General features: G+C 33.4%; 1 protein-coding gene across 8 annotated transcripts; it reads left to right on the top strand.

The window, feature by feature from the left end:
* Positions 1 to 609: 609 nt before the first annotated feature.
* LOC148615649 (interferon regulatory factor 8-like) lies at positions 610 to 26,332 on the top strand. Of its 8 annotated transcripts, none has more exons than XM_088582098.1 (11): positions 610 to 680; positions 17,712 to 17,895; positions 18,124 to 18,301; positions 18,601 to 18,686; positions 18,990 to 19,032; positions 20,924 to 21,037; positions 21,396 to 21,440; positions 21,628 to 21,758; positions 23,097 to 23,254; positions 24,317 to 24,575; positions 24,799 to 26,332. In XM_088582098.1, exons 1-11 carry the CDS (start codon positions 625 to 627, stop codon positions 24,910 to 24,912), a joined length of 1,368 nt encoding a protein of 455 aa, XP_088438224.1. In that variant the 5' UTR covers positions 610 to 624; the 3' UTR covers positions 24,913 to 26,332. The 8 variants fall into 8 exon arrangements, with proteins under 8 accessions (XP_088438224.1, XP_088438228.1, XP_088438225.1 ...); XM_088582102.1 differs by lacking the exon at positions 610 to 680 and adding an exon at positions 1,320 to 1,466; XM_088582099.1 differs by lacking the exon at positions 610 to 680 and adding an exon at positions 1,635 to 1,781.
* Positions 26,333 to 27,440: the final 1,108 nt, after the last annotated feature.

Raw genomic sequence — 27,440 nt, 5'->3', positions numbered from 1 at the left:
CTACTATCTTATTTTGACCCGATTTTACGGTGTTTTTAACCACTCTCTTTTACGTGGGACAATGTTTATGACATGTAGGCTAAAGAAAAAAATAAACCCCCTTTTCATTCCCAAGCAAAATTCATACTTGTGAATCAAAACAATTGTTATTGAGATGATAAGAATTTTGTTGTCAACATGCAAGCACAAATGTGTTGAACACCATTTTGCCTATTTTGTTATATACGACCGCAAAAAAATTGTATCGTACTGTCGTCGTCGTTTTCCAAATGATAAAAATTTTTTTATGATATTGTACCACAAAGGAGCAAACAAAAATGAAATGTTTAGATTGATTTTTTGGGGTTATGACTCGAACCGCTACAAGAAACAAGCTTTATCCTGATATCTGGACTAAAATTAAATGGATCTCTATGGTATTACCACAAGATCCCACACAAATAAACGAAGACGGGTATTGATTTGGGAATTGTGAGTTTAATTGTTTTGGGATTAGGGACCAGAAACCAAACACTTTTCTGATGACAATCACTACAGTGAATGGATCTCTTTGAAATTATATCACCTTATTTCAGGTCGAATTCTTATCCTGTGTCAAGCATTTGATCTCAATTCAGAGCTTGAATGATGTGTTACTTGGTGGATTTTGAAACATATGTTCAAATTTGCATTATTAATTAGTATGTATTTATTATACCCTTACTTTGAGTAGAGAGTATATAGTGATAGAGGAGTCCATCTTATATTTAAGAATTGGCTATGATAAAAATTTTGTCTATTGAAAAATAACAAATTTTCCATGTGCATATTGTTTATTGCGCGAAATTGTTATCTTTGCCAATTCTTATATATTAATTATAAAACATATTTTTGTCTTTAAACATGAAAAAGTAGCTCTGAATTTAAGTGAATAGAGGTGTGTCAATATTTTTTTATCCATTGAGATATAACAAAATTATTTTTTATAATCAGATAACAGTATTTATCTCAAATTAATTTATTTCTTTTTGCAATACTAGTAAGCTTGGTTCTCTTTTAGTACCACAGGTAATTTTGTACCTTGGTTTGGTAATGTGAATCGATTGGTCTACTCTGCAACTGAAATCATAAAAAAACGAGGTTAGAATCCATCAGAAATTAAACTGTAAGTCATGTTCCGGATTTTGTTCATACGGAATAACCTGCATGGTTCGGACTGCCGCAAGCCCGGTTTTTTCGTATAGCCTTTTCAAAAATAAGAAAGACTCCTTAAATAGGTCAGAATGTTTTTAACATAAAGATTATACTCTGCCCCTGTGTTCTAGCAGGATGAACACCATCTACGACATCTACCCTACGTATAGAATAACTATAAAGTAGATAATGGAATAAATCTGGCTTCAGAATATAAAACATCTATAGACAAGAATGATAATAAAGTCGACGAATAGTCAACCACGCGAAAAGTAGGAGAAACATTCGCTAAAGTAAGTAACTTAACAAAATCATGAACATAAATGTAAAAATATATCTTTTATTTATTTAATTGTTGTCATTGTTCTTCCCGGTACATTGATTTTCACGGAAGGAAATACTGTAATACAGATGGTGCTTCTGTTATCGAGAGAGAATTGGCGTTATAAGTCCTGATTTCCTTAGGACATACCAAGACGGAACTGGCCAATTGTCTGTGGCAAGAGATAAATCTGAGTAATATTATTTTTAAATGTGTAGATACCTTTGTAAATTATCATGAGATGCCGATTGAAAGTTTCAAGAGAAAGGTATATAATACAAAGAAGGTAAGGTCAAATATAACTTGTGATCATCATAAACAACTTTTTTCTCCGTATAGTCATAATTATGTTTGTTTATTCAAAATATTCTATAAATGACAATCAATAATACAAACAATCAAACAAAAATGATAAATTGACCTTTAGATATAATTATCTCTAAATCAATGGACACAAATGTATCCAGTACTCTTGATAAACTCAAAGTTATTTATGTCGTACTCCTTGTAAACCCATGAAAGGCATTGAACCTCAAAAATATTTATTGTAACCATAGCAACCAGTGCGCTTGATTCTGAGATTTGAGGAATGAAGAAAACGACGGACAAATGTCATTTATTAAATGAAGAAAGTACAGTTATATATATCTTCGCGCTCTAGATTTACTTACGAGGAAGTATCACTCGGTTAACGAAAGTTATATTTTTATAGCCAAGTTGGCAGTGTGGTCTCGAGCGTTGGACTTAGTGCAGGTGGTGTTGCCATAGATGTCAGAGAAGAGAAGGGGTTCGACTCCCGCTGAGGGAGCGACCAAATTTGCATCGCAAATCTGCAACCTCGCATCGATTCCAGAGTTGGGGTGAAGTTTAGAGATATATATATATGTAATCATCCCTGTATTAACATACTATCTTGATCCTCGGCGTGCATGCTATGTATCTACATAGTAATGTACCAGCAAGTAAGATGGTAGAATTGCCTCACCGCATTTGACTTCTTATATGTATTACATGTATACACTTAGTGTGGCTGTATTTGTATACTGTTACAGACCCTCTATTGTCTTACTTGATACCATAAGAGGTTGTCTTGTTCAGTTACATCAAGTGCCAATATTCGCGCTCTGGATTTACTTACGAGGAAGTATCACTCGGTTAACGAAAGCTATGTTGGCCGAGTGGTCTAGAGCGTTGGACATAATGCAGGCGGTGTTGCCATAGATATCAGAGAAGAGAAGGGGTTCGAATCCCGCTGAGGGAGCGACAAAATTTGCAACCTCGCATCGATTCTAGAGTTGGGATGTAGTTTACAGTTGATTAGATATATATTTATATCTGAAAAATTCCCAACGATGTTAGAACTCTCAAATTTGCGAAGTGGTCTAGGCCGCTGGACTTAGTGCAGGCGGTGTTGCCATAGATGTACGAGTTCGAGTCCCGCGGAGGGAACGACCAAAAATTTGCTTCGCAAATTTGACAGTTCTAACATCGTTGGGAATTTTTCAGACCCTTCTATAAGTTTACGTTATCTTCCCTGTATCAATTTGTTCCGATTGAGCAGTGTAGCGAATAGAGTCGTCACATTCTAAGACGTTGGTGTATATATATATACAACGTCTCAGAATGTGACGACTCTATTCGCTACACTGCTCCATCGGATCAAATTGATACAGGGAAGATATGTAAACGTATAGAAATGTCTGAAAAATAGCCTAGTTGGCCGAGTGGTCTAGGGCGCTGGACTTTGTGCAGGCGGTGTTGCCATAGATGTCACAGCGGTACGAGTTACGAGTCCCGTGGAGGGAACGACCAAATATTTGCATCGCAAATTTGACAGTTCTAACATCGTTGGGAATTTTTCACAGACCTTTCTATCTATCTATCTATCTATCTATCTATCTATATATATATATATATGCTACCTGTTATCAATGATAAATGTATGGCTCATGTACATTTGCATTCAGCTTAAAATTATTTCGTCTGTAGCCACAACAAGGATTTAAAAACCTCATATGTATAGAATGTATATTGCCAAACATATGCGATACACAAAAGTATGACACCATTGTTGGTCGTTTAAGAATTAACATACACAATTTTTTCCGTTATATTGAAGACAATATTTTCTCTAGAAAAACAGTGGATCGACTGTCACCAGGGCATAGAAACATTAAATGTTTAATACAAATGTATACCTTTTGTACATGGTTTATTTGAATATTGTCAGAACAAAATTAAACAAGATAATATTTAATATCTTTTTCTATCGAATTCAGAAACATGTAGCGAACTTAACTTTATTTCTTGACTAGACTTGAAATCTCAGTCTTTAAAAATGAAAAGACCTCAACAAAAAATTTTCTTTGAACCATAAACTTTATTGTCTAAAAGATAATTATTACAAGAACACTTATTTTTGTATTATTCCAATTTAGATCTGCAATTTTATAGTTTTTTAAGTAATTGTTATCTGTTCATTGGATTCCAGTCTTATCCAATAACAAAAACTAAGGAACAAACCTTGACAGACTACTGGAAACTAAACATTTGACAGTATCAACAATATTTATTTTCACATATATATTTAGTATGGAGTTGCCAAGTCTAAATGCTTAGACTAAACTTGAACTAATCACCATGTACATGGCACACCTATCCAAACAAAAGGAACACAAATTGACACAGTTATTTCTATAAAGACGATTTTTAACATATACAAGAAAAGCGTCTATTTTTAGATCTTGCACATCTTGATAGGTTATTTAAACTTTTTTTTTCATCTGTTTAAGTAAACGTGCCTTACCAGCACTGGTGGCTATACCAATGCGTGTCTTTCCTTCACTGCTTGCTGCATTATTTTGTGGTTTGCATAGACTGAACTGATGGCTGCACCTATGTGTGATTTTCCTGCACTGTTAGCTGCACCAAAGTGTGGTTTGCCTGCACTGGAAGATGCACCGTGTTTGGTTTGTCTGCGCTAAGGACTGCACCAGTGTATGGTCGGTCTGCAGTAGAGACTACAATAACGTGTGGTTTGTCTGCACTAGTGGCCGCATCAATGGGTGTTCCATTTCTGCACTGGTGGCAGCATTAACGTCTGTTCCATTGGTGCACTGGTAGCTGACTTTCCAAATGTTAAAAATTATGTTCATTGTAAACAGTATGTTAATTACAGCTTTCTTTTAGTAATGTTTGAATATGTAAACCTACTTCAGTCCCTTTTCTATACTTTCAGCGAAACTAAAATAATTTCTTTGTTGTTTACTCATAACAAAGGAGAAGCTGAGAAGTAGTAATACGAAAGAAACGATTCACACATAATAATCATTTGATATTTTGTATATTTTTTTGTTTATTGATATTTTTTTACATTTGGATATCAATGACACAGACAACTTTAACAACTAAGTTATATAATAACAGGAAAATAACTCGGATATTTTAGGTGGATAATTTTTAGATATGAATATTTAAAGTCCCTCCGATACAAAGACGTAAGTCATGTTATAAATATGTTCATATATCCTGTTATACAATACCTTCACGTATGAGTCAATGGAAAATGTTTTGAATCAAATGTCTTGAATATTCGACGCCTTTTCACCAACATTTTATTATTCATTACCATTAAATGTAAAAACGTATGTCATTTCCAATTTCACCACAATTTTTAACAAAAATAGAATTGCAGTTGTTTGTTAATAGGGGGCGTCGACCCATAAAAAACTGAATTTTACCATGTTTTCTCATTTTTTAATAAGTTCGTAAAACAAATAGGAAGCCAAAACCCCGCATAAAAAGTTGTAGTCTGAGCATTACAAGGAAATAAGCTTCAATAGCTGCTGGCTTTTGAATTTTGAAATTTACGGTCATGATTACTATATACTTCAAATCCGGTACATTCTGACCACAGAAATGATATATACCCTCGGGACCTCTGGTCAACGATCGGTGGCATCGAATTTGTATGAAATTTCCTACCAACTGTCCAGAACTGCAATATATTAACTTTATTAAAACAGCAATAAGTGTTAAATTTCAAATACTCGGAATTTAATATTATAGTTGTCTTGCACAAAACGGGAATGCTCAATACAAAGAATGCAATGGTGATAGTATTAATTATTCTATATCTGTATGTGATGAAAGGTAACATAGCTACTCGAAACTTCAATGTAGCTACGACAGCTACGTTTTGGTTAAGTTACAGTAATAGGCATTTTCTGTAATGCTAACACCCAAATTTTGATAGTGTATAGTGTTAAAACTTAGATTCAATCTCCTAAGTTACATTAAAAAAAAGATTTTTGAAAAATAATTATCTCAGGGTTCTTCAAAATAAATGTGGTACACTACTTGCTTGACAAAGACATTAAGAATCTAGCATCGCTGTAAGTGCAAGACAAGACAAGACGAGACAAGACAAATTTATTAGAAAACGCTGAGGCATATGTTTGTGCAACAAGAGCAATATCATGATACAAATACATATATAGTAATAATTCAACATTCTTCGAAATTCAAGTTGCAACCCACTGTAAAGAGGTTTTACAGATTTATGTAAAACAAAGTTCCAGATAATTCTGGTTTCGACTTAGATTTGAAATGTAGTTAATATGTTAATGTAATGGATTTTGGCATTGAAGATGATTTGGTCAAGAGAGAAGATAAACAATGACGACATAAATCAGTGTCATATTAGATCAGGATCATCACAATCAAATCTTTGTCGTTTTGGATTTTTTTTGTAGATCTGAATTTCTCGGCTTTGGTATGGGTTTTGAAATAAAGCTTATTGACTTCTGTTCTAATTTTTTTCTGATATTAAATTCATTCAATACCATTGTCACAATCTGAAGTTTCCCCTCTATAAACAACTGACCACGAACCAGTGTAACCTTCTTTTTATCCAACTTCGCACTTTTTAGTACTGGATAATTTTTTTTTAATTTTCTTTTCCATCTTAGCTGAAAATTGTTCCCTGACCGAAAAGTTCCTTTCAATTTGTAACAGTTTTTCATGACTAAATGTTTATATTTCCTTGAAACAAATTAAGCGACGATTATTCGATTGCTGTTTTCTTTTTCTTTCCAAAAGGATCTACATTGATGAAACTTATGTTTTATGGACTCCAAGTTTATTATAATTGATGAAATTTGTCACGGCGCTTTCTTGGCCATCCTCTGGGTCAAGTTTTATTCCCGAAGCAATGATGATGTTATTCATAGACCGCCATTGTAGCTCGTCTATACCACTTTCTATTTTCATTACGACTTTAAATTTTTCTCGTGACTATTGTTTTGTTCTAAAGATTTTATTCTTAACGCATTTTCCTGTCACTTATCTATGATTTTATCTGCAACGAAACCCATCTATTCGATGTTATCTTCAACAAGTTTGTTTCTGTTATACATATATTCATATTTCTCTTCAATATTTAAGACATAGAAATTTCAGACACCCAAGAGTAAGATTTCTTGTTCTCCAATATTTCACTTTCTATATTTCTGTTCTTGACATTTGATTATCCACACTTACGATTGTCCTGAATTGTTATAAGGACTAAAGGAGGTATAAGTATTTTTATGTCAAGGCAAATGGACTTTATGATAAATGGGTAATTAAGGCACAAAATCGCTTTGCTAAATTGTCAGTGAGTACGCTGAAATATTTCATGTTTAAAGTCGTGTTCAGTTGATCATATAATACGGAAAAAAAACAAAACATATAGGTCAATTAGATCACTGGCGATATGAGCGGTAAAAAATGTTGAATGACATCTGAGTTCTATAGCGACCTTTTTTTCTGTAAGCTGTGGTGAAATAAAATTACCTAATATAGTGATTAAATACATGACTTATATACCACATGCTGAAGTATGTGCGATCTTGCATTTCCTGTTAACGTTTGCCTTGTTTTAACAGAGGGAAATGGACTAGTAGATGTTTGGTAGCCATCGGAATGCTTAGTGATGACAATAATTTGCATGTACCCTAATATCATTCGATTTGTCAAAATATGGCATTGTTAGATTTGCAAACATAACATTTATTACTGTAGAGGACATTATACAACAGAAAACTCAGTTTCAGTTTCATTGTCCTGAAGCAATGAATATATTTATTATTTTATTTTTTAAAAATGTTTTTTTTTTAAAACGGTTTGGGCTTGGCACTTGTAATTAGATTTTGATGAACATTGGAGAATCCTATAGCGGCAAATTTTGCATACCTAAAACATTGTTTGACTAACTGTTCTTTCAAAAACATGATGCAAATTGTAACATTTCTGTTACTGCAAGCGTGTAAGTTTTTATAACAATCGGGCAAAATGGGAAAAATCAGAAACATGCATGTCAAAACCCTACAGATCTGACAATATAATTTCACTCAAGGATGCTTTCTCTTTTTGAAAAGACCAACATTTGATCTTTGCACCCTGGATTTGCTCAGAAATATTTCAATAGAATGTTAGAAAATATATGATTTTGACAGAGTTATCTGTCCTTGAAATGTTCATTTTCAGTGCATTTCGATGAAATTATACTTCAATCTTCCAAAATTATATGGAATTGATTCTAGTGAGACAAATAGTTAAATTAAACTTTCAAAACAGTGGACCAGGTCTCACCCACTGCCCGATTCTTACAGAGACTGACACTTAAGGCGTCGGAACATCGAGCTTTACTAAAACGCATGCGCGTAAGTTGTATAACGTTTTGCAAACTCTTCCTGGCAATGATTCAAGTTTTTTTTTATGTTGGACCTTAATGATACACATCCTCCGTACAGAGGCAACAGATGGATAGTGGAAAGTGTAGGCAATGCAGATATACATCTTGTAAAATATCTAAGCATAGAGACTTGTAGCAAGTTTATACCCTGTCACACCAACATGCAAGAGAAATGATAGAGAACAGATCGTTATTCGCTGAAATGTGAACTGGGAACGTTAAGGTTGATTTTTTTCGACATTTTTTAATAGCAAAACTGGCAAACTGGCAATTTTCATCTTTATTAGACATTCGAGTGTACAAAACCGTTCTTATAAGTGCGATAACTCAATATTAGGTTTTGTCAAATTTCATTTTTTATACATAATTCCATCTTCTCCTACATGTGGATTTTCCCTCCCAACTTTAACGGACTACATCGATCTGTTCTATATTTCGTGAATTACAGGCTTTAGTTGTCAAAATCTGTAAAACCAGAAATTTGTTATGCGTCTGATACAATAAATTGTTGCTTAGTTACTCCTACAATGTAAGAGGTTGGAATTCCGTTCCTCCATACCCCAATGGCACCAAGTCAGAAATTAGAAAATAGCTTGCCAGACAACCACTAGCACTGCTGGAGTATTGCCTAGTGTGATACCAGAGCGATGGCAGCAGGATAAAACAAAATCTACGATCCCTATCCAGAAAGTGGTTCGTGGTTTCTCTTCAAAGGTCATAAATTTTGTGGCCGCCCTCCATTGTATTACTAATTTGCATGGTAACTATTTTGAATTGTGAAAAAAATCATTTTGAAAAATCATCACTTTGTTCCAATCAAGCAAAATAAAATTTAACTTCCAACTTTGGATTTAAAATGAAGAAAAAAAACTAACATACCTATACTGTAATTATTTTGTGAGCATCACCAAAAAGCATCAGGATATTCTATACTAAGCCTCTCGCGTTTGGAAAACTCCAGAGAGTTTTCAAATATTGTATTGTGTGCCCTGAGATTTTTCAAAAATAAGCAAATCACAAGGCGATGTTGGACTGAGAAAATTTCCAGATCCCTATGTACATAACAAACAGTAAATCGGTTGTCATAAGTAGATTTAATATCGGCTTCTCAGTAAGTCATGTTTAAATAGAGGATCATTATGTTTTGGATACAATTTAATCAAGCATTTTTTGGTTTAATCGACATAATTTAACTTAAAGTATCGCCTTACTAAGTATGATTTTCTGTAAACAAATATTTGAACACGTGACATAGGGAAATACCGAGAACCTTTAAATAGGTCAGTATATTTAGAAAATAACTGTCATAAACTTATTGAGATCGAAATATTTCCTCATAGAAACATATTGTGAAGGAAGGATTTGTTTTACAATTAGTAAGTAAATTGATATTTCGATTGTGAGACGATTTTTATTCTTATAATGTCATTATGTTAAACTTTTCCTGTTATGACCTTTTGGTTTTGACCTTGGGCATGGTGTATAGGTCTCAGTATCGTATTAATTTTCCCATAGACTTCTATAGTGAAGTGCATATTTTTAGGATTTTTTAAAAAATATGTAAATTGATTCAATAAAACTTTCACTTATGTAGCATTTCTAAGGACATGTGAAAAAATAATTTCCCGCAAAGAAAATAGGGTGAGTCCACGAAGATTGGACAGAAAAGTAGTCTTGAACTATAAATAGCCATTTTCCCTACTTTCACTTTCGTTTTGCACTCACCAAACCAACCTTTTCAGTGGAACATTTTTATGATATTATGTTAGATTTTCTTTTAAAAAAGTTCTTCATCTTACAGTGTGATGTTTGCTCTATTTTTTAAGTCACTGTTCATGTCTTTTGACAAAACATTAGTTTGTAGAGAGGCATAAAGAAAATGCACTATATTTTTATGGCATCCATGTTTTGACGTACACCCGCTCAGGGATATGCAATACGATACTGGTACCTATACCGATCCACTGTACAGTGTCACTGTATACAGTGTCGTGTCGTTATTTACATTTTAAGTGTTTGTTGCACATGCGCTCCTTGAATGCTTGATAATTACGTCATCAATAGCATGCCTCATGCTAAATGTATTACTGTAAAAAAGTTGTGAAACACTGAATTAGTTGTAGCATGGTTGTAGAGTTAGGAAAACAAGGGGATGTGTCACTACTATAATTATGCAGTCCACTTATATAGTAGTGACCAATAGTGGGCACATCTTTCCGCTAATGGCTCCCTTGAATGCCCTTGTACATAAACGCTACTGATTTGTAAATATTTACACTTTGAACAATGAATTTAGTACACAGCGTTTTCCGTAATTTCTATTTGTATAATCATTGTGATGAGACATGATTGTGACAAGTTCATGTCATCGATTATTGATAATTTATAACGAAACTTCTACACAGAACGGCCATAGTCACATTTCACATATTCCATTTAAAGGTTATTCCTTGTGACATTATTCTTACTAGACCAGGTTTATTTATAATACTGGTTTTTATTTCAATCCTTGGTTCAAACCATAAGTACACTGTAAACCGTTTTATTTATAGAGAAAATTTATTTGACTTATATTATGCCGATTTTGGAGTATGGTGATGTAATATGGCACAATCAAAAGCGTATTCTGATGGACAAAATAGAAAATGTTCAGTTAGAGGAAGCCAGGATTGTCACTAATCTCTAGATAAATTATTTGCCGAGGTGGGGTGGGACAAGCTTTCTGTAGACAAGATAATCATCTCTTTATTATTTTGTATAAAGTACTTTATCAAGATGTTCCACTTATATTTAAAATATGGCACCAGGCACAGTTGGTTATGGTCATTCCTATAAATCTCGTCATTATGTTGCTACAAGACTGAAGTCATCACTACAGAAGTTTTATGGTCGTCATCATGAACTCGTGGATCGTTATGATGTATCCATCAGCATCATGAAAACTGATTTATTCAACGGGTCATAGCTTACCTTTCCTCGTTTGTCTACCCCGGACTAGACTTTTTATGAGCAACTCGGTGGGTGTTTCTAGAAGAGCAGAGGACGCTTACCCTACCGGTGCACCTGATCCATGCTCCCAGTTTTTAGTGGAGTCCGAGTTGCTCATTTACTTTTGTTACTTTGTATGTATGATTTTAGTTACTTTATGTTCTTTGTTGTGTGTGTCTGTTTTCCATGTCTGGTTTTTGTCCCTGGATTATATTCTTTTGTTTACCGCCATAACCTTGGTTCCCTTGATTACTCTTTCCTATTACATTCTAGAAAAAGTAATCAAGGGTAATCAAGGGGAGATATTTGGAAGATGATTTGGAATCATTTCTTACAAAGTATGAGAGGAATCTCTACCAAGAACTGTATATTTGTATCTAGGTGTACCATCTTTTTTTTTGAAAAACGATGGATGTATAATGTTATGAAGTCGGAATTTTAACTGAGTATGGGGAATAGAAGCATACAGTGTTAAAAAATCATAGGTTTTAATGCTGTTATATTCTGATTCTAGAAGTGCGAAACCGTACACACTCTTTACTCAGACTACTTCCTGCCTTAATCCATCAGATAACGGAACAAGTTGCCAGATGGCACCAAGAACTCTAGTTCCTTTTGTGTTTTTAAAACAACTCAAGAATCCAAAATAATAAATGTACAGTACATCATAATACAGGATCCCGAGTTGGATTTTTTTTCACTGTAGACTTAAGTTGAATTGTAGTTCCTTGAAAATAATTTAGTGTTACGTAATCTGGTACAATCCCCAAAAGTGTTCTTGTGGTTCTATTGAATGCACAACACGATACTTTCTTTTTTCTTTTTTGTACAGCCCCGTGCAGGTCCGGGTGTTAAAAGAATAGGCCTGCAGCAGCGCTAAGCTTGTCGTAAAAGGCGACTAAATAGTGCTCAGAAACCTAGCCGGGGGCTAGGCGCTCTGCCCACAGAGCAACTGGGATGTGTGCCCCAGGTGGTGGAATGGGGTACCCCTGGCGTGTTACATGCTGGGGTTGTCAGGCTATAATACGGAAAACCTGACCGCAAACCATAGTGGTGCACCGTGTTGGGAAAGATGCCACGTTCCTCGCACGTTAAAGAACCCTGCTGTGGTATTCGATAGGAGTAGGAACCTTTGCGCTCCGCCACAGGAGGCTAAATTGCCCGACCTTACCCATGCCCCTTTTTCCAGTGGCAATCAAAATTTGTCGACCCTATTATCCTTGTGACCCATCCTTTTTTTTCATTTCATGTTCATTTTATCATCCATTTCATGTTCATTGTCTGAATATAGCTGAAATATTGCTGCTCGGACGTTAAACCCCAACAAACAAACAAACAAACTTTTTTGTACTCTGAACTACGAAACAGACATTTTTTGAAATTCCCCTTTCAGTGACAACTGACACAACATTATTATTAGTTGGTTACCTTAATTAAGTGATGATCAAAACAGAAGCATTTTTTGATTGTTCAAAAATTTATTTTGAAAAGTTAACGCTTTCGTAATAAAACTTACATTCAGTCTTTAATTTCTTACCAATTTATTTTGTATTAGACACTTTTAAGGATCTTTATGCACTTTTCCTAACTGAATTGTTATTTAATGGTTAGTTCTTACACATTTAGCTGAATTTGTATGCGCTAAACATATTATCTTAGGAGATGGTTTTGAAAAAAGTTCAACTGAGTTTGTTACCAAATCCTAGTCATTAACATATATTGATGTAATAGCTCTGTTGTAACTATTATTTGCTAAATTAATGTGTTAATAAAACTTTACCATAAGTGGACAGGGGGATGGGGATACGGGGATTTAGGAAAGGGGAATCGATGGTTCAAGGGGTGTTAAGCGGTGGTTGAAGGGGCGAAGAACCGGAATTGAAAAATACGGGAAGCGGGAAATATGTTTTGGGACAATAACCGGGGGTGAAATGAGAAAGGTCGGGAAGCGGTAGTCAGGAAGGTGGGAGGTGGTGGTCTAGGGGGAAGGAAGCGGGGTTGAAGTACCCGCTTTCCAACCGCTCATAAGTTTAATAGTAGTTATTTTGTATTCCAACCGATATTCGTATCAATAACATACACTCCCTGCCCGTATACAGAAAAGAAAACTATCAATGTCATTTGCTACTTCCAGTGAATTTACGTCTCTATAAAAGTGCATAACAAAAAGATTTAATTGTCAACCAAGTACCAAGCTCAAAGATTAGATGTTTCGGAGGAAAATTTAATCACACTTTATCCTATGATATTTGAACTGGAGTGTACTGAATATTTCGGTCATTTTGAATGGTCCTTTATATCCAGGTAAGATATTGATCAAAAATTACAAGGAAAACATGCATGCAGACATATGTCAATAAAATTTAATCGTTTGGTCATTTGTTGACAGGATATGTCCCCCCTCTACCGATATATTTGACAGGATAGGTCCCCTTCTCTTTTTTTTTAACAGGATAGGTCCCTTTCTCTTTTTCAATTCTCCGATATATTTGATAGGATAGATTCGTTCTTTTTCAAATGTTTTCCATGGTTATATGTTTCCTTAATTATCTTTGTGTCTGTTCTTAAAATTGATATGGAACATGATGGTAAAGATTTCCTGCTTCTAGTAAAGTTTATGGCCTCAGTTTACTTTAGGGGACTTTGGTATGTCTTCAAAAAGTGATGGGACTCGAAGTTTTTCTTTTACTTTAGGGGACTCTCATAAATAGTGTCTTGTGTGTATTCCATATCCTGTATATATGTTGTGGGTCCCTTAAAGTTCATACACTAACGCATTATAGGGATCATTTACTTTAGGAAACTCTCATTAATAATGTCCAGTGTGTCTTCAATGTCATGTATATAGGCTATGGTTCCCTTAAAGTACACTAGGGCATAACAAGAGTATACGAAACGGAAAGGGTAAATTTTATAGAGCATGCGTGTAAACTCCACATTCAGTCAAATTTTCTCTCGTGAAAAACGGTAAAATATGCGATTTATGGAGTGGGTCCCCTAAAGTAAACTTGGGAAATCTTTCACGTTTTGGTTATGTTTTGGCATTGAATGTGATTGTCAATATAATTAGTTTTTGATATTAAGCTTATGTTAAAGGAGCTTCAGCTTATAGCCCCATGTTTAATACAAGAAATATAGCTTCAGTGTTTTAGAAGGGTTTCGAAAATTGTTTGACGGCAAATTTCCGTAAATAATATCGGTATGTAATACACATCTCGGATCAGAAAAGTCTTACTACTAGGTGAGTAAATACCTTCGGGACCTATATATGGTCTACCAACAGTATCGTCGGCCCTATGGTCTCTAAAACAAAACAAAAAACAAAAAAAAACACTAATCATATAAATATTGCAAAATTTTATATGTTTTATGTGTGCTTCAAGGAGTATTTGGTCATCAGCAGCATTAGAACCAAATTCATAGGAAGTTCAAGATACAAAAATAAATTATATACAAGAAGTACTCAAAACCAAAATATCGAAATAAGAAGCCAAATCCAACACCTGAGTTCTCTCCCCACAAATGAACATTGAAAATAAAGAAGAAACTATTAATAGTGAATAAAGTGTCACATGAGTTGTCTTGTAGTGTAAGACCGATTGCGGAGTTTATGCGCTCGATCTCAGACTGAGTCCATCATAGCTTCTTGTTCTTGTATTTTGTATATTCATGCTCTTCGTTTTATAAAGCCTGTACAGAAAAATACGTGCATTTTCTAATCACTTAAACACATTATGCGGAAACAATTTCATGTACGGTAACAGCTAATCAGTAACAGTTATTCAATATGTTGCGTATTAAACACTCAAAGATGAATTTGCATATGTGTTGAAATTCGCATGGAATACCTTTATGCTATATTTTTTATACAAAAGTCTGGCAAGTTAACTAGCAAACTGTTTACATTTTTGTTTGGTTAATGGGTTTTACATTGTGGTCTATCACAATAATAAGAGAAAATGTTCAAGTCGACTAGCTATAGATACATAAATCTGTATAACCAATACCGTTAACAGTGCTCGTCTGTCAAGCTTATCAAGGTAAACAAGAGTGACACTTAAAATAGGGACACAATTTTTGGAATAATATGTTAAATCATGCTCAGTGATGGACTCGGAACGTATAGGTTAATTCGTACCAATTTTACCGCTTTTATCAACATTCTTTACCTTGAAAATTTTGCTTTGTTTGTGTTAATAATCTACAGTTAGGATATTCCGACTTTAAGTTACTATTTGATGAATTTCCAATTAATCATTTCTTAGTAACTCAATCTATTGTATGCATTTACATAAATAGAATGTTTAAAGGAATTTTGCGATATTTTTAGATTACATCACGATTTCTGTTTTATAAATAATACGTTTTTACTGGTCAAGCTTGTGCTGAGTCAACAATTAGCGTATTCTTATTCTTCCATTTTTGTAATTTGGTCATATACTAAATTGATGAAATTGTTGTCTTTTTATGTTATGCTCAAAAAGTGTCACATTTTGATATTTGTCTTTACCTTAATTCCTATACCAATTTGATTTACATACGTGTATATATATATCACTTTTAAATGGAATTGCAAGTTGAATTATGTTTTTGTTTATTTGTAGACAGCTTATAGTTGCTTTCCTTTAAACCTTACTTCCTCTGAGTCATTTAGAGCCTTCACATTAAGTTTAACGACAATAGTCATCTCTGGATAAGCCAGCCGATTTTACTATTAAGATTAAAATTTCACTTTCTTGTGCACTAATTAATGCTTCTGAAGTTGTTACGGTATGTGTGTCAGAGCTAGTTGCGACTATTCTGACTTTTTTAATTCGCCATTTTTGCCTGAGAGACAGGCTTTTGGACTAGACTAAGTTTATAAGAAAATACGTCTCTTACACTGCTTCAAAAGTTTTATTTCCGATATCCAAATCTTGTATGTTATTGTTTTCATCTTGAACTTGACGCGTCTTACCCCCAAAGTTCAAGACTTATGTTGAAGCTCGTGTTTTGGATGTACTGACTTATAATTGTATGAGGTTCCTTGAATTTTCACTTATGTTTATTTGTTCATATTTTCTTTACTGTTTTAACTAATGGTTTAACCGATTTTGACCGTAGGCAATTCCATGCTGCCCGTTTTTGTCGAACTATATCAGAAATAATGGAAACGAGAGGTTTGGCGCGATAAAAAACCTGGTTAAACCCAACTTTCATAACGGAAATGCATGTACGCAGTCAGGACCGTTGTGGTGGCTTGTAACTTTCTGGTTTTTACCCTGACATTGCCATTTGTTATACGGACTTTAATTTTGACTATTTCTTTTGGCTGTTGCCTTCAATTTTCTTTTCATTTTTTTGTTATTGCCCTTTATTTAAACGCATGCTGATGTTAAATAATCGGTAAGTCGAGTAAATGTTTAGAATGGCAAAAATCAGTTGCACTTTAAATATTATCTTTATGGTATAATGGGTCCTATTCGCTTACCTTTACATCTTGAATAAAAATAGGTTACCTTATAACCTGTTCAAGTCACATAGTAAATAACACTTTATTCAGTTTGAATGAATGTGCATGTATTACAGTTGGAATAAATGCTGAATTAAGTTTATATGTCGACAGTAAGACGTATGAACTTGTTTTATTGAGGAGTGTGAGAAAGTAATATACAAATATCATAGACATATAGCAATTAAAATATGACCGTTATCGTTAGCGATTATTGTCACTGCTACCATGAAACTCTTCGAATTAATCACCAGTTGCACTAAAAAATAAATGGTATAGTTTTCCCTAAAAAGTATATTCAGTTGTGTCATGCGTGTAAAGGGTGGGGGAATTCCAGTTTATTTCGTTTGGAATCACTATATAAAAATAAAACAATTTAAGAATCATCGCATTATCGCATTCTGGACTAAAGATATAATGTGGGAAAGATGTGGATATCGCGCGTAAGTTTTTAATGCTTACTGAATTGTCTAAGTAAAACATCCGTCAGATATTTAAAAGCTGTAATACTATTTAATTGTTTCGTAAATTAAGTTTTTTTTTATATTATTATTTTAAAAAAAAAACTTTTATCTTTTGTTTGTATCGCATAAATCAACGGTTCTCTTCCCATCTGTATTCGCTACAAGTATCCATATGCATGTGTCGTTGAACAATGTAAACACTCTTACATTCATTTTATGGTATGATATATGTAGGTTAAGGAGGTAAGAATGATAGTTGATATCTCTCTGAATCTTCCGTCTAAAAACGCAATGTAGTAAAATCAAATGTAAAGAAATGCATCATGTTTAGACTAAGGTTGATGTGTATTTACAATTTAAGAGTGATGACGCACAAATGAGAATGTTTTCAGGATAACTTGGTGTCAGCCACAGCTACTTCAACGAAGTTAAAAAAATCTTAATTATATGTACACTGATGTAGTTTAATAGTTCCAACGGAACGCTTTAAACCGAATAATGGTTGATTCTGTTTTTTTTTCTTTTTTTATAATTTAGCTTCAGAAAAACGAGAATGGATCCGCACACAAGGCAACGGATGCGCCCATGGTTAGAAGCAAAAATTGAATCCGGGAAAATTCGCGGATTGGAATGGATAGACAGAAATAGAAAGATATTCAAAGTGCCATGGAAACATGGTGGAAAACATGATTGGAATGAACTAGATTCACAGATATTTAAGGTTCTAATTCTAAATATTATTATCAAAATGTATATATAAATAGTTATTTTATTTCGATGCAACAAGTAGTAACCAATTATTTTTCGTAAACTCACTGCCGTTGTTTTATAACTACATTTGTACTTTATCAGAAGTTTTGTGATTTTTCTGCAGGTTGACAAGAAAACGCTATAGCACAAATGAAATTGTCTTTTTTATGCGGGGTGTTGTCAGTGTTTTTTTTTTAAGGAATGGGCAGTTCATACTGGACGATACAGGGAAGGTGTAGACCAAACCGACTGGCCGACATGGAAAACTAGATTCAGGTGTGCCCTAAACAAACTTCCAGATATTCAAGAAATGAAAGCGTTTGGTAAACTAGACGGACCTGAACCGTTTAGAGCATATAGACTTCTCAGTAAAGAAGGTTTGTTGTTAGACAATACAATTGACTTTCCTTTCTTAATTTCAATCGTAATGTATAATTGTTAAAAGCAAATTCTAAATTGCTTGAAGAATTTTGTTTTTTGTAATAATTCGCATGCATCAGTTATAACCTTTTCATTTTCTTTCACTACAAACCAATTGGCTTAAGCGTTTTTATTCAGTTGTGGCTAATTTTTACAATTCTTCAATTTTTTCCCCCTTTTCTACATCGTATGCATTTTAGAAAGGTTTAATATTCGCAGAAATCGCTCTGATCTTCATTTTGGTGTGTCTTTTTAGAAGTTGCAAGTCAGAGTAGGGAACCAATTAATGAGTTCCATGAGATAGAAAATAATTCACCACCAAGTACAAATGGATATATGAATGTAAGATAAAAGTTAAATTGTTTGTTTAAAGAACCGTAAGATTTGACAACTAAAAATCTACAGCGATATTTCAGTTCAAACCCAACAAATATGAATTATTTTTATTTACCGAGTTCGACATTTTAGGCAAAGTGAGAAATAAAACGTAATAGCTACTTCACACAAACCATACACCTGACTACAGAAGTTTTTGTACGAATTCCTTAATATGATTGACAAAATGCGTATTTACTTGGTTCTTTAAACATATTAGAAATGATAAAAAAATCACTTTAAATTAGTAAGTATCTGCTTATACTATAGGAAGACGAAGAAATTAACTCGATGCCAGAGAAGGTTATCAAAGGTCAGTATCCATTGTTTTACAGCCGATTACCAGTTATATATCTTAAAAAACTTCCATTCTTGCCATTTGCTTGCGCCAAGTGATCATTTCGGTGTGCATCTGTTTCTTACTAGGAAAAACTTTATATTTGGGATATATTACAAATCGAAAATTTTCGTTGTTTTTGTTTTCGATTTCCGGTCGATTGTTGATGGGTCCAAGATTTTTAAAAGTTTCGGTATTGTTGCCTCTTTTCACAGATAAGGCTCCAATAACAAGAACTGAACACGGTCATATTTTGAAGAATTTTACAACTTACAACTTCCATTTGGCTAGACAGGTCTATGAAACCATCATTATACGGATTTATATATACATATATTTTAGTTGATTTTTATGTACAATTAGAAAATATTGTTATATTAGATATCTAGATATTGTAATGGATACTTCAGTTATTTATTTGTTTCCCTTTCTAGGAATGATTCACGCTGTTCATTCGATCACTGTGTACATTTTAGTTCTTCGTGTGATGAGTTGTTCGTCTTATGTCTTTTGTGCTTCTGTCAATGTTCCGATTTTCCTCTCGTTTGAATCTTTTGTACTATTATATCTCAGCATCCTGTGATTATATATATATATATATATATATATATATATATATATATATATATATATAAATGTCTGAAAAATTCCCAACGATGTTAGAACTGTGAAATTTGCGATGCACAGATTTCACAGTTCTAACAACGTTTGGAATTTTTCACACCTATCTATACGTTTACATATCATCCGTAACTAAAGTTAAAGCAGATGTCTTTAAGAACTTAAAATTTAAAATCCTATAGTTGTCTTTTTATTTCTAATTGAAATCCTGATCGAAACACAGGATACAGGCAAGGTCTTCTTTTCATTCAACTTCAAACTATCTTATGATTTTAATGAAGTAAATATGTACAATAGATTATATAGTATAACTAAGGCATTCAATCATTAAAACTTAAACACCCGGAAATTGCTTAGTATGCACATTTTGTAGCATTACCTTGACCATTTAAATGTACATCTTAACTCAAATTATCTCATATTTGTAAGGTACAGGAATATCGACATGTCGAATATCGAATATGTTACATTTGTTATCATTAAAATAACCCAAAGATATCATCAAACCAAAAATCACTAAAATGTCTGCGTAACAAGAATAGAAAAGCAATTTTAGGCTATTCAAATTAGTAAAAAAATAAAATAAAATTTTTGCTCTCAATTAGGCTAAACAAACTTAGAACCAGGATACTTTGTCCTGGCATTTTAGTTAAAGGTTTTATGCGGTGTGGAATCTCCAGGAACGGAAGTAAAATTTAGCGAGAGACAAATTAGTATTAGAATGAATATTTCCTTGTTTATTTTCAGATGTGCATGCTGGTTATATTAGATGGTTGTCTGTTAACTGATTTTTTTTATAATCAATTGTTCCAAAGTTCGTTTAATTTGTATAAAGCAGTGCATGTATTTCTAAAATAGTTGTAGCTAAGTTTTTGATTAGCATTTTAACTATTTACGATTAAGGGACCAAAAAGGGGTAGAAAAAGAGAACTTCGTAAAACTTAACTTTATCTTATGTATAATTTAATGAACCTTTATAAAATTGTACCACAGAATTGTACGCCACAACAGTCAGACAGATGATTGGTATTATGGCCATAAAAGCGAATGAAGGACCAAATATTTCCTTGCTTTAAAATTAATTTTATCGCTATGTAATTAATGTCTTAATTGTTGTAGTCTCAACCTCTGTTGTCCAGTCAAGTTATGTAGTGCTAAGCATTTCACTTTTTAATGTTCATATTAATCAATACTTGCATAATCAGGTACTAAATTATTCTATTATATATTGTCGGTCATATTGCAGGTGAAATATTAATTGGTGAAGATGTAATGCACTCCTCTAACTTGCCATCTGATTTGAGAGACTTAAGGATGCAGCCTTTACCCCCTGGGGCTCCACAGTCCAACCAAGTACCAGGTAAGAAATCATTTTAAGTAAGAACAAAATTTGGATATCCTTTTGCAAATCTTTAGACATATACAAATCTATATCCTGTTATAATTTTCTGATTTATTTTTAAACTGCCGATTGGGTCTATAATTGCAAGTTAATTTTTTAATTGTTACAGACTATGTGCTATATCATGATTTATCTAGTTTATCTTATGACTATACCTATATCTATTTACTTACATCTAAATGAATAGCTGTTAGCTGCGTGTTAAGTTCCACTTATTCAAATGGTCACTTAGTTTCTATATACGCTCAGCTGTATCTCGAAGAACCCCTTCAAATTAGTTTATCAAATGTATTTAGACTTTCTCCCTTTATTACAGACAGTCACATGTCAAGTCCAATTCCTCAGGAGAATAGGGAGATTGGTAAGATATACATTTGTCTTAAGATCATCATTTTTTTTATTTAATTTTATATCAAGATTGTAATTGATTTCTAATTTGAAAGGTATTTGATACATGTCAGCAATTGATCACAGATAAATCATCTTTTGTCAAAAATCAGTCATTATCCAGAATAAGTGGTATTATTGCCAATACTATTTTACCATAGACCCAACGATGGTGTTCAGACTCGGTTACAGACTCATGGATCTTGGTACCCACACTGTGAACAACTCAAGGGGCTGTCGATTATATTACGGACCTTCAGATATGGAACTCAATGCTCATCTACAAAATGAGGTTCATAAAGTAGATTATAATAGGAAATGTTTTTTCGTTATGTAATGTTTAAAGGATATAGGATACGTGTCTAAAATTGATTCACCGAGATTCTGGTTACTAAATCTTGAACTCCACATTTCAGTAGAATCTTCAAACACTACTATTTGATATGCATTTTAACATAACTAAATGATACTTCCACCTAATCTTTGTGGAATGATCCCATTGTGCACATTCTATTTTAGATTTTGATTCGAAACAATCTGGGGAGGGGAATCACATAGCAAAACATTGGCATATGGAGACATGAGTAATCTAAATCAATGAGGTCAAAAGGTGCACGCTATCAAATGGGGTTATGGGGTAATAAATTTAGTGAATATTGCTAACAGTTATTCTAGTATATTATTTATCTTGTTAGTATTCGTGGATCCTTTTATGGAGTTTTCATATCACAACACTTACATTATCCCAATGCTTACCGTAACTACGCAGACTTTTGTACCGCGCTAGACCTCTTACAAGTATGCTTCTGGAAAGGGTTATGCTGCTACAAGATTAGAGTCATCCCTTCAGAAGTTTTATGGTGGTCATCGTGAACTCGAAGATCGTTACGGTGTATCCATCTGCATCATGAGAACCGCTTTGTTCAACGTATCTTAGTTTTCCTTTCATCTACCCCAGATTTGACTTTTTATGAGCATCTAGAAAAGTAGAGGACGCTTAACCTACCGGTGCATCTTGTCCATACTCACAGTTTTTGGTGGCATCCGATTTGCTCATTCACTTTTGTTGCTTTGTACCTATTGTTTTTTGTTATTTTATGTTCTTTGTTGTGTGTGTACGTTTTCCATGTCTTGTCTTTGTCCCTGGATTACATTTGTTTGATTTCCTCTTGAATATTGGTACCCTTGATTACTCTCCCTTCTTCAAGTGTGCTAACGAAGGAAACCCGACTTATATTCCGTTGGCCGTAAATGAGTTTCCTTGAATCTAGTACTGTTATAACTTAGTGTTACGTCCATTCTTATCGTGGAACTTGGATTCTTTCTGCTTTAAATTGTGGTGGACGTGTGGTGAATGATTTGCAACCCAAAACAACTATACTAATTGTACTTCTTTTATAAGCTTCTGCTGATCGAATGAAGAATTTAATAAGGACTTGTACTTTCTTTTTTGGGTGACTTCCTGTGTGCTAAAAACTTTTTTTGTTAAAACACAGAATTTATCTTTAATGAACAATGTATGTTGCAAACAACATTTGAACGAAAAATTTTTTTTATGACGTAAAGCAAATGTCACTATAATTTACATTTTAGGATTTTACCTTTCTTATCAAAATTACATAATTTTCAGGTTTATGGTCCAAACGACGTCGATCAAGTACACTTTCCATTATGTTATCTTGAGAACAGAAGACAGGAAGAAATGACCCTGACCTTGCTAAATCACCTTGATCGTGGTATATTAATAAAGGTTGAAGATGGGCGAATTATAGCTACCAGAAAATGCAGGTAACTGTTCGTGTTTTAAAGTTACGGCGACATGACACTAAGATATATAATATATATATATAATATATATAATTATAAATATTAACTACAAACCGTCCCAAAATATAACCTCCTATGACACCAATTCATGATAATAATTTCCTATTAATCACGCTTGTTAACATTGGAAACTTAACCTTTGGCATTACGGGACTGTTATCTATCTCACATTTCCATCGGTCCTTTTACAATGTTAACAAATGGCCCATTGATTTCACCTGAAACAAATAAGAATGTTAGATATGCATAATCATGAGTGTACTTGGCTATGTTGGTCTGAGTACAGATTTATTGTAAATGATAAGTCTTTAACGTTGTTTACGGGACTGTTGTCTATCTCATTTCCATCGGTCCTTTTACAATGTAAACAATTTATTGAAATTTAATCCTACACTTCATAACCGAATAGATCTTTCGTAAGATAGGCTACCTAGCAAGGTGTCCAACATTCCTTCATTCATATCATTACTGAATATTTTGTCGTACTCAAAGGACATCGCTTTAAATTTGTTTTAAGTGCAAGAAATATATAATTCAGAAATATGATAAGGAGTGAGCGTCAGCAACGTCTTACATATGTAGGTACTTTCTGTCGGAAGAGACTCACAGAGTTCTGGCAGATTGCCTTGGTCGAAACACCAGCGAAACAAAAACATAGTGGTGAATTGTCAAATGGAATTGTGTACATATAGATCCGTCCGGCTTAGTTAACTTCATACAAATAGCAACTTAAAATTTCTAAGCATATATATATTGTCTTCTTATAGTCGTTATCCTAGAAATTTATTTTGTTTTCTAAATACTCAAATTTCGGATGTTTTACTTAAATGTTGCTTAAGTTATGAAGCAAAACTATTATTGATGAAAACCTTTTGCAAATGTATGCAATTACCTTAGTTGGAAAATTAATTAACCAGTCTCAATATTCCTACACTCTTAAAAGATATTTTATCTACCTCATATGTATCTTATGTTTGGAAATTTTCTACCAAAACATTTGCACAACTACTTTTATTCTGCTAGGTGTACTGTGTTTGTCAAACTCCCTATCAATCCTGAGCCGGTCAAGCTTCTTAGAGATGAGCCTACTGTCATCTTTGACTATTGTAACTGGTTTGAACCAAGTTTACAGCAACACATTAGCGATGGAGTTAGTCCATTGCCGTCTGCAGAGGTCATGATAAGTTTCGGTCAAAAGTGGACTGGAGGGGAAACAGAATTCCGGAACAACCTCATTTGGTCGAAGATCTGTCTGCAGTATGCTGACCAACAGCTGTGTAGGGTAAGTCAGTTAGTTTCTCTTTTCAGTGTATTCTCCGATGTTAAAAAAATTTGCTTTATTCGTTGTGTTGTTATTCTGATATATACAGAAGAATACTATACATCGTAAACAAACGTTAAAAACTTATCATTTACAATAAATCTGTACATCTTTTCATTTACTCAGAGACCAACCCAGCCAAGTACATTCATGATTATCCATCTTACATTCTTGTTTGTTTCAGGTGAAATCAATGGGCCATTTGTCTTCCCCGAGTATTGAAATATCACGATCAGACAATATTGACCAGTTTCTTAGACATCGTTTGGAAGCTGCTAAACAAATGGATGGATACTAATACACATTTTAAATGAAAAAGTTAACGTCGACAATGCCAAAAATTATCACATACGAACTGTAAATTTTGGACTGAGATTTTTCATTACTATAGATCAGATGACATACAGAACGTCACGATATATCTATGTGACTTTTATGAAGTTTTGTGTACATATTATTTTGTTACTACCTTAACCAATCCAGTAATGAATCGGTATTCATTCTTGTCATTAAATCGTCGATATTTTCAAAAGCAACCTTTCTCGATATTGATTGCGAGCAAGAGCTAAAAAGTGGTTGTGTGATCTTGAAATTAAGGCAAAAAATATGTCTGTTTCTTGCTACCCTACTTACCCTAGTTTTTTGTGCCAATTCTAAACACTATATTACCATTTTGGCTCAAGCACTATTAAAGTCGAAATAGTTTCCCCATTAACTCAGTGTAAAATGTTATTTTTGAAATATTATAATTTCCTACCATATTTTTATCTTACTGGTAGCAGGAAACAAAACCATTATGTTTTTGTTACCTAAACAATGACAGAGAGAGATTTCACTTTGATGAAGATCTTTTAACTTTGTATTTATTTTGATATTTGTGATTTTAAACATCTTCAAAGGATCAAGTTTTCTAAGTTTAATAAATTATTAAGGCCTCTTACTACTTTATGAAATTTAGTGTTCTATTTTAAGACATAATTTTAGTTTCCATCTTTTTATCTTTATCACTTTATAAGTACTCAACTAATTGTGGAAACAGTTAAAATTCTTTTCATAATACTACCACTTCAGAATATCATAGTTTCCTTGAAGGTACGAGATCACAAAATCTGTAGTGTGTTTCTTCCAGATATTTTTTCTTTGCCGTCATTAATTTTATTCCTTAGTATTTACTGCAGAAATGTAGGGCAAGGATCAAATTTACAAGGAATTTTTTTTCATTCTGTAATTTTATATGGAAGTTGTGATTTGGTCCTATGGAAGAAGATCAAAATTTAGGACATTTGGCAGTGGTCACTTTTCATGTCTACGGGGTCTCCGAAGCTAAGTTGCTAAAAATAAAAAAAATGATGCTGAATTTTTCTGGCACTCTTATAAGAATCTACTTTTATACATGTTTCCAATTTGGTAAAGTTTCATTGAGTTTGAAGCGGTGGAATTTTTTTATAAGTCAAGATGAGTCTGTTGAAATGCACTACGAAATTAATAGTGTCCTCGTACCTGAAGAAAAAGCTATGTACAAGTGCGGATTTATTTTTTTAATGTCACAACCAAAAAACCTTAAAATGAATACTGTTTTATATAAGTATATGATAAGTATTGTTCACAGTAATTTGTGAGACGTTTTATGATTATTCTTTAATTGTCAATTATAGTATTTGTTAACCATGTACAACATATGTAAATATGCTAATATACATTATAAATATTTTCGTTTATTTGACTGTTGTGATTTTGGCATATCACATTTGACTCAGTGATTAAAAATATTATTTTCCTTTAAAACATCAAGGCCATCATTACTGATATGGTGCATCTAAATTATAGGGCTTGGGTCAAGGAGCTTTAATGACCAATTAATTTTTAAACTTTTCTTGTATCTTGGTTATGAAACATATTATGTATCGTGTTAGCGTATATGTCAGTAACTGAAGATATAAAGGTTACAGACCACCAATTCAACCAATTAGCATTTGGAACGTACGCAAAAGTAGTCCTACGCAGAAATTACCCCTGTTCCTCATAGTGCTGTGAAAAAAGTTCTCATCTCATTTAAAAAATTTAAACAGTTTCTGAAAGGAAAAACATTTCTGTACATTTTATAGGTGCATTTTGCTTCTTGTGATGTGAAGCCTAATCTCCATAATGATTTCTAAATATACCCCTATCTTGTGAAAACACTGGGATTTCCCATGCTATTTATAGACCCTTCACTTCCGGTGACCAGTACTGCACTGCAAGTCTGCTAACCCCACATGCCATTCTGAGGATTGTGAGCTGACATATGTAGAATCATGCTGATATATAGTCCTCTGCAGGTTAAAGTTAAGGTAAAGTCCAGAGAAGCCATTGAATATTGTGAAATTAGCATAGAAGCCTATGGGAAGTGGAATTAGTGGTTTTTAGCCCAAAATACTATTAATGTATTGCCGTATTTATTTTTATTAATAGTTTACTTGTTAATCCTATATTTGATTAAGGGTTTTTGTCGATGTAACGCTAAATTCATCCCCATAATTGATCGATTTATGATTTAATATGTTTGCTGCAGACTTGTGACCGTATGCAAAACATTACTGCAAGTCTTAACCTAATCACTACGAACAAAAAAACATACGTAAACAATATAGTAATAAACTGAAATGTGTTGTTATATATCTCTGCAAACAACACTATAACCATTGATCTACGACCATGAATGGATATTCAAAATTCATGCTGCCAATTGTGACTTTATATTTGTACATACAATTCTTATGATATATTGACTTGTGAACTATAAAACAAACAATGAATCAGCATCCTCAACGATTTGTAATGTCACCA

This window comes from Perna viridis, chromosome 5 (genome assembly GCF_037379345.1).
Source record: "Perna viridis isolate PV_CMFRI_1.1 ecotype Kerala chromosome 5, ASM3737934v1, whole genome shotgun sequence".
Lineage (NCBI taxonomy): Eukaryota > Metazoa > Mollusca > Bivalvia > Mytilida > Mytilidae > Perna > Perna viridis.
Note: the sequence above shows the minus strand (reverse complement) of the source record. Positions and strands in the feature narration are given on the sequence as shown.